General features: G+C 31.6%; 1 protein-coding gene across 2 annotated transcripts in view; it reads right to left on the reverse strand.

Annotated features, from left to right (window-relative positions):
* Positions 1-6236: 6236 nt before the first annotated feature.
* The window catches only part of LOC21407831 (DNA polymerase epsilon subunit B), a 6922-nt gene continuing 3784 nt past the window's right edge, over positions 6237-9374 (reverse strand). The window contains exons 8-14 of one of the 2 annotated variants that reach the window (XR_002902488.1): positions 8980-9110; positions 8784-8878; positions 8578-8677; positions 8224-8338; positions 8002-8112; positions 7429-7649; positions 6237-6278 (exon numbers count right to left, since the gene is read on the reverse strand). Coding sequence is in view for 1 of the 2 variants with exons in the window: in XM_024167766.1 (XP_024023534.1) it covers positions 7509-7649; positions 8002-8112; positions 8224-8338; positions 8578-8677; positions 8784-8878; positions 8980-9110 (693 nt within the window). In the remaining variant the exon portion in view is untranslated. Of the gene's footprint in view, positions 6279-7216; positions 7650-8001; positions 8113-8223; positions 8339-8577; positions 8678-8783; positions 8879-8979; positions 9111-9374 lie in introns of those variants that run through there. The other variant, XM_024167766.1, reaches the window with a different exon arrangement.

Raw genomic sequence — 9374 nt, forward strand, 5'->3', positions numbered from 1 at the left:
AAATGCCAATGGACCCCATCGCCCTTAAATATTTAAGACAAACAATTAATTTCCCAAACACTTGTATGAGTTTATAAGCCCATATATATTTCCATTATGCCCTTAGTTTAGAGGAAACTTAACTCTTTTCCCAAAAGAGTCGAAAAAAAGCGCTTTGAACTGCGGTCTCCCTTTAACTATAAGTAGTTTTTCCAACCAATTCTTGTCTTATATATTTGAGTTGAAAGAATTCAAAATAACTTCTCAATTATTAGCAGAAAAAGGGTAAAATAATAATAGCAAATTATATCCAGCTAGCCAGCAGGCCACTGGCTTGTGGAGAAAAAAAAAAAAGGTTGCTAATTATAACTGCAATGAGTACTATTTGTACTTGGCCAACCCCCTATCAAATAAAAAGTTTTAAACCTCGTTCACTTCGCTGATTCGAATTTAAAATTCGAATTGAGATGTGATTTTATGTGAGAGTTTTTTACTGTAGTAAAAAAGTTAGATGTGATTGTTTGTGAAAGCTTTTTACTGTATAGGTGAATTGAGTTATGAAGAATACGTCATCTGGTTATAGTCAGCAGCTTATATGTCCTAATTAGTTTCAATATTTCTTAAGACAATAATACCAGAGAGTTTATAATAATACAGTGGGTGCGTTTGGAATTGGTTCCAAAACGTTTTTATTTTCTGTACGAAAATGAAAATGAAAACGTTTTTAGTTTCATTTTTGAATTATTTCTAAAAATGCGTTTAGTAGTTTTATTTAGAGATTGATTTCAGTTTTAAAAAAAACTGAAACTGCGTTTGGTGGTTTAATTTTTGAAAACATGTAATAATATATTAAATAAATAATATTATTAAATATATTAAATAATAATATATTAAATAAATATATTAAATAAACATATATAATACAAAAAAGGTTTCAGAAAAGAGAGAAGAAAATGAAAAAGAAAAAAAAAAGTGAAATCCGTTTTTCAGAAAACAGAAAACGAAAACAAGAAAATGAAAACACCTTTTTTTCGTTTTCTAATTTCCACAAAAAGACAAAAACGTTTTTGGTTTTGTTTTTTAAAAAAAATTACACCAAACACGTTTTTAACACCCGTTTTCATTTTTTTGCTTTAAAAACCGTGAAAAACGAAAACGAAAACGCAAACAAACGGGCCCAGTAGTTTTAAGTTTTTTTTTAATATGGAAGAAATGGATGAGACATATTTATTTAGCTTTCTTTTGACTGTTGGCCTAACATTCTGTCCAGTTGGAGAAATTGCTTGGAAATAAAGAAGAATGGAAAGCTATCTGATCATGATATAATTCCCTTCTTTCACCCACCATCTGTCCATCTAATTATCTGTCATCCTTTTCCTCTGACCTTGCTAACTGTCATTGCTACTCATTAACCGTTTCTTTCTTCTAAACTAACCCCTCTCTCTCTCTCTCTCTCTCTCTCTCACACACACACACACACACATGTCCTGTCCGACTCTGTCCTTTGAGAAAGACTAGCTTCAAATGATTACGTGTGGGCCTGTGCATGGTTCATATAATTAACTGCAAATTTTAGCTTTGATTAATAAAAATTTTCTTGCGTGGAACGTGTACTGTTTGTGTGTTTCTGTGTGTCTGTATAACAAATATGTAGGATTTATGTATATAATTATTAACACTTACTACAAAAAGATGAGATTGATATATTTTATATTTATCATATAAACACGATAATATACATATATATATATATACACACATATGCAACCAAATATATATAATATATCAAATATTTCTATCTATACGATAATATATATGTATATATGTAATATAGTATATATGCATATACATTATCATACATATATATATATATATGCAACCAATATATATTCTGTTTTTTAGGGTTACACGTAGCTGGCATAATAGATGATGCATATGGCGTCTTGGAAACATCATATATACATAAATATGAAATACATAAATATGGAATATAGAATATCAGTCATGCAAATAGACTAATATATATAGAGACTGATCATCAAATTCAAAGCAGTTTCATACGCATTTGAGAGTTCCCATTTGACTGTTCACCTGTTTCACCTACTTTTTCTGGTCGTCATATCAGATCAGCCTCAACACTCCAAAGAGTTCTCCAACACTTTGTACTACTTTCTGTTTTGTACCGGAACTTGTGTTTTTCTTCTGCATTTTCCAATATCAGTAGTACCAGTACTAATTGTTGCATGTTATAAACATGATTTACCAAGAATATTTGAATTCTTGGATTTCTTGTTGAATTAGTATAATTAATACTATTCACCACTGAAACCTTAGGGAATTTCTCTAACAAGACATTCTTATTGATAGGGTCAATTTCTAACTATTAAATTTAATCAAAATCACATTAAATTGAAAAAATAGACAGAATTGACTAGTTTTAATTTAACGGCTAAAACTAGAAATTTTTGGATAGTTTACTTTTTCAGAAACTACCAAAGAAACTCCCTCTATTTATTTGGACATGTCACACACAGCAAACAAAAGATTGAACAGAATAATTGTCCCACTTTCTAAGGTTTCAATCCAACTGCATCTAAGTAGAAAACATTTCAACCCATTTACATGTATATCTCCATCAGTTGGTTACCAAAACACACTTAATCTTAGCCATCCATTTTGTCATGTATATTATCCATTTTGTCATGTATATTCCACACACAAACACACATGTAAGGGGAAAAAATAAACACACGTGAAAAGTTTATGTAAAATATGTGTATCTACATATCTCACGCGCCGACATGTATGTATACACCCTCCACCCAATATGGGATGGCATGTCATCAATATTCTGCTTCAAGTGTGGGCAAAATGTTATTAGTTAAATTCTAGTTTGGACAAAAGTTATATTTGTATCAACTACAAAAGAGGTGATTTGACACTAGGTCACCTAATTTGGGATAGAGGGTTTCTGGGTCCACAAGTAATTTAACTTCTCAACTGTAAAACTGCCAAAAGCCAACTCGTTAACTATTCTAGTGGACCTTTATTTTTTTTTCTCCCCTTAAGTTGGATAGGCTAAGAAGCAAAACTACCTACCAATTATTAACTATTTAATTAGTGAAATTCGCATCACTAGCTATTTGGTCTCAAAAATATCGAGTTAATATGATATGAAATAACAAATATTTGATCAAACGCATAGATAGTGTTTATCGGATCCAATCAACCGATCAAATTAACCAATTCTATCTAATACAATTCATTTTTAACGAATAACTGACCTCAATTACATTGAATTGGATGTGAATTCTTAACAACCGACTTGGATTGAATATGATTGGATGTTAATGAACTTATTATTAGAGTGTATAGGTCTAGATTTTTATTCTTTTACTCTTGGTTAATACCCTTTTAATTAATATAGTATTTAATTAAAAGAATATTATTCAAGAGTAAGGGGTAAAAATAAGACCTATGCAATCTAAGTACGTATTTGTCTCATTTTCCCTTAATTTCACTTTCAAAATCAAATCCAAACCGATCCAACCTCTACATGTTAGATCATTATAGATATAAAAATATATTTATATTATTGATCAAAAATTCAATTTTATTTTTCTCCTCAACACTTTCTTTCTATGTTTTTCATAATTTTTTTTGTTAAACTTTTTATGTTTATCAATTTGTAACCTTATTTTCATTTTTGTAAGTTGTTGACTGGGTGTTTAATCAACTTTGAAGTAATTTAGAGTTTATTTACTTTTTAGATTTATGGATGCTAATTCTTGTTTTATTTTTTTCAATGGTAACATCTAAATTTTTTTTAAAAAGATCTAACAAATAGGTTAAGCAAGAAAATAAAAAACAAAAAATGTACAAAAAGCTCAAGCAAAAAACTAATTGGTCCAATGCAATCCAAACTAACCTTAATCGGATCGAATTGGATTGGATGATACAACAGTAATTAGATTGGATTAGTTGTAATTTTTAAAAACCATTCTTTGATATTAGTTGTTATGTGATCAAAATAAATTAGATTGGATTGGATAAAACCCCTAAGATATCTCCTTGCTTGGTAGCAAAACAACAAAAGATGTAAATTCACCTAGTATGCCATTAATAGTTTAATACATGTCTATTTATTAGAAATCTATATTGTAAGTGAATCTGCTGGGAATTTACAGTTTGATCTGATGATAATTGAGATTGATTTTATTAATTCCTAATTGATTGTAAAAAGTAGTGTTTTGGACATATAGTCATTAATATTTGTTCCTTTTGAAGTATATTGCTTCAAAAAGAAAACTTTGGTGCCATTTGCAACTAGTATGGATTTTAATCGTACTCCTAAATGAAAAATAGATGTTAACATATGATCTGCAAGATGTCAAATAGGGTCAGCCTGTTAACCTCTTTTGAACTCTATTATATGTGTGTGTTGTGTGTCTGTGTAGAACCCTTTAGATATAACAGAAACAATCACTGTCGTGGAAAAGTAGGAAAATGGAATTGTATGAAACCGCATCTTTGAGTGCAACTCACTTTTTGAGTTTGAGTTAGAGAAGGGGCATTAGGTACAGGACAAGGATATTCATGTAATATATGTCATTGTTTGGCTTTCGTACATTACTTGTAATGGATCTTTATACTAACGTTGATGTAATATAACACCTTTATATTTTCTATTCGGAACTTGGATCCATGATTCAGATTATAACTTCACAAGTATCCAATTAGTATATATATATTTGGAAAGAAAAGCTCCAATTATTATATTCACATACACGTTATTGGGTAAAGAGTAAGTTATTGATGATTAGATTATGACAGCATCAACAAGGGGGCAAAAACGTCACAAACAAGGTCAAATTTTGAGCTCAATTGACTTTTTGTTTTTAAAAAACTAGATAGAATGTCTAATGGTCTCAACAGAGTTCTCATAATTCTTAACTCTTGTACTATAAAAATAGATGTGAGTAGAATTTATTTTTTTTTTTTTTTTTTTTTTTAAAAAAGTATTATTTACACAAGATATATGTCATGCTAATATGTGATCAATCATCTCGATTAATTATTCAAGAGATGAAAAGTTCCTGATTAAATTAACCACCCAAGTGAAGCTGAAAGCGACATCTCTAGAATATATGTGAGCAGCAAATGCAGCAGCCATCAATAAGCCAGCGAACTGTGTCCAGAACCAACATATGGGGCTTATCGTTTTCAACATAAAAAAATAAAAAATAAAAAATAAAAAACCCCACATAAGAGGCTTATCCCACTAATCGTATAGGACGTGTAGTTGAAGAAAACTTTATGTTGTCTCCTATTAGTATCAAGTAGGAGATTATCATTGGATTGAAGAACAAGTGCACTGAAACCGTTTCTTTCGGCTCAAGTGTTGATTTATGCAATAAAAGCTCATCACAAGTCCAAAGATAATTTTGTCACATTTTATTTATATCATAATAATATTATATGTAGATAAAGGTTAGAATCAGAGGAAAAGCCGTCAACAAAGAATCTTATCTTCAACATCACTCAAGTACTAGCTAGTATTGTGTGTGGCATCATATTCACTGAAAATACACCTCTAAAATCATGACAACTCACTAGCACAGATTAACTTTTCCAACTTTGTGTGTTTGAATTCGTATGCTCTATTCCACAATGAGCTCCACAAAGGTCAATTTATAATCTTGATATACGTAATATCTGCTGCTTGTAGATTAAGTAAACTTACAATTGGACTACTATTATATTACTATGGTTTTGACGTCTAATTAAGGGTCAACTTGTTAATGATTTTCTAAGTACAAAATGAAATGCGACCACTAAATCAGAAGCTTATTGTTATTACTCGATGTTGATCATATTCCCTTATGATCATCAAATCCCGGCAACTACCCATCTCCATAAACAAAATTAGTTTCCATCAATCAATGATTCTTTTTAACTAGTCTCTCAAGTTTTCATCTGCCAAAATATTCCTTTATTACTCAGAGAACCTTAGAAAAATGCTTCACTTTTTCGGCTCCTTTTTAGTGCTAGAAAATGTCTCAATGCTGAATTATTAAATAGAGGGCTTTTTAGTGCTTGTATTTCTAACTAAATCGAGTGAGTTTCAAAAAAGTAGGTAGATAAATGTAAGGATCCAATGAATCTTATTATAATAATAAAAAGTTATTCACATATACTTGATTAACAAAAGGAAGTATATCACCTTGGCACTCAGTGAAGTTACTTTGTATAAAGATGCTGCTGACGAATGTATTTTAGCCGACAAGACAAAAAGGGACCTGCACTCACTTAGCACAAAAAGGTCTTAAACACGCATAACTAAAGTGGGTTCATAAAATTGAACAATTCTACAACACTACTACTCAATTTTCGTGACCATGCACCATTCCTTATATGAAAGCATACAAATACTGAGAAGTCTCTGCTTGAGAAGTTCGATCAGAAAAAATTTAAGCCTCTGATCTCCTCAAGTATTCCCAACCATATCATGCATGTAACACAAGCTATTTGATCCTAAACTATATAATAAATTCACAAAATGATATTGGATTTACTTTGAGTTAAAGACGACATGATGCAGGAGGAACAAATTAAAAATGTAGAGAGAAAAAGAAAGATAAAGAGAGAAAGGAAGACGAAATATGAGAGGAGTTTAGAATTTAGGGTGATAATAAGAATAGAAAACAATTCTAATCTAACAATGGAGATGTATTGTACGTATAGTCTAGTATCAAATATTGGGATGAAGATCGCAACACTAAATTATGCACTTATGTTAAGCGTAAAAATAGAATGTAGTGTTAAGTTTATTTTCCTAATATTTTGTAAGAGTTAGGTAGCAACAGAAAATTACTGAAATAGTATTGAAAAACGTATTCAAACTTAACAAAATATTAGGAGACCGGAGACTCGATTAAAACTACTTTCCATTGTTACGGCTAGCATAATACTAACTTACACACTTATGTTAGGCATAAAAATAAAAAGTAGTGTCAAGTCAAGTTTCCTAAAATTTTGTTAGATTGTGAATACAATATTTTGTTAGTTTAAATACATCTTGCAAAACTATTCCGATAAATTTCCCTTGGTACCCAACTCTAACAAACTATTAGAAAACTAGACTTGAAACTACTATCTTAGACTAACATAAGAAACTACTATCTTAGACTAACATAAGTGCATAATTAGTATTCGGATCTCCATCACAAATTTGATACTGAAGAAGAAATAATAGACCATAAATACAATGCCTCACCCTACTTATTTCATGCCCACTTTACTATACAAAAGAAACCTCTGATTACAAGTTTGAACAATGTCAAGTTCCAATCTTATCTTAAAAAGCATTAACCCTAAGAATTCCATCACCATCAACTAAAAACTTGTGCCCAAGACTATCATTAGCCGCATGTAGTGAACCGTAATCACCTGCTAATAGATAATGTAGGCTGTAGGGCAGGAATTTCAGCAGCTCATGCAGCTGAAAGTCAGCGGTCAGTCATCGATTCTTACAAGGCAGATAATTCAACTTCCTGACTGCAAGGACGATATGCCACAAAGGTTCCATCACTTGAGAAGGAACCAGGATTAAAGCAGGTGATTCCTGTGTATTTGAATGCCTTCTGCTTGCTTCTATCCCCTAAGACTATCTGAAGAAGTTAACAAAAAAATGATGCAGATTGTTAGACCATTTTTACAATGTAGATAGTAATGTCAAATTAACCATTGAGTTTGGTCTTTCCCGTTCTTTGGTTTCTAAAACTATAATTCATTCCAGAAATAACTATGTCATTCTCAAAAGCCCGGGCCTTCAAACTTACAAGTCTATAGCATAATGAAGTAAAGACAGGCCACATTATCAGCTGAATTGCATTTCACATCCTATGGCATCTACAAACCATTAATGTTGGGAAGGACAGTGCCGCTAGTGGAAAACATTGCATTATAACTTGTCTAGAAGAACATAAGATATTAGTAAATGAACAAGAATATTAGTACTACCGTGTGTGGAGTTGGATAAAGATAGAGTGCATGATCATAGTTCCAGATAATGGGTTGCACAACGAGAGGAAGTGGACAGAGGTGACTTTGATGGGTTATGGTAGCTACAAGCTGCAACACAAACTCAAATCCCATCAGTTTCATGAGCTAATGTACACAGGTCAATAAATTCAGCCAACAGGTTTATACACGTTCAAAAGGGAAAAAGGAAATAAGTATCACATGCTCAAAAGAATCCTCGGTTTCTTCTGTAGAAGGCGGCATCAGACATGAACGCCGCATTCTGTACAGCAGATCCTCGCGAAAAAATACAATCTCCTGGGAAAGGAATTTGATTCTGCATTTACATAAAGACAAAGTTTGAGCAGCAAGATAATTGGAAATTTAATTGCTAGAGCAAGAACGCAACAAACAGTATTTCAACCTCTAACAGGGACCTTACAAGTAATAAATGACTTAGGACTAGTCCTTAGATGCTAAAGAATGTCAAAAGGTTACAAAAGGGAATTACTTGAAATGTGAAATGTAAAAAGTACATTTGGTTTGTTGTACTTATCCAAAAGAAATTCATGTTACCTGCAAGGATTACTTGAAAATATGGCATTTGGAATGTGATTTTGAAGCTCTTCTGTCAAATATTTTGGCAAAGCACACCTGGGTAGAACTTTTGAAGGACCTGAAATTTTCAACAAGTTGTCTCAAGTATACAACTATATAAATGTGAATTTTCACAAAGAAAAAAAAAAGAAACTAAAAAAGAAAAAAAGATCTCGTCCAAGTACCTGCATCATCAGGACCTGGGATAAAGAGAAATCGACTATTCTCTTTTAGCCGTTGATGCATTCCGATAATATGCCCTAGCTTTCCAAATTGGGATCTGGATGCCCATGATGATCATTACTTTTGGTAGTGGGGAAAACAAAAATAGCATCTGCTGATAACTGAAATTAAGAGGAATCTTTATAACATATGACTCACCTGAGAGTTGAGAAAGAATGAAAAGAAAGGTTACATGGGTGGGAAGAGAAATTTCCCATGAACACGAACAGTGAAGGAACCACCTCCTCATTCTCAAAAACATCAAGGACAGTTGTAAGCTTTCCCATCGCCTTCTCAAACAAAAGAAATGTCAAAGTTACTGTTACTTACATAAATCCATGAAGGAGAAATTACATAAGTTTTAAGAAAAATGGAATGACAATCACCTCTTCATAAAAACTTGGTGAGCTTTTGTTGTGTTCGTTAGCCTTTTTGGCTTGTTTATTCGTTAGTTTGGTAGAACCTTTTTGTATCTTTTCTTTTCTTTTTCTTTTTAAATAAAATGATAGCTTAGAGATCCTTTTGATTCCTTTTGCTCTCTATTTATGAGAGGG

The sequence above is a fragment of the Morus notabilis genome, unplaced genomic scaffold (assembly GCF_000414095.1).
Source record: "Morus notabilis unplaced genomic scaffold, ASM41409v2 Scaffold172, whole genome shotgun sequence".
Lineage (NCBI taxonomy): Eukaryota > Viridiplantae > Streptophyta > Magnoliopsida > Rosales > Moraceae > Morus > Morus notabilis.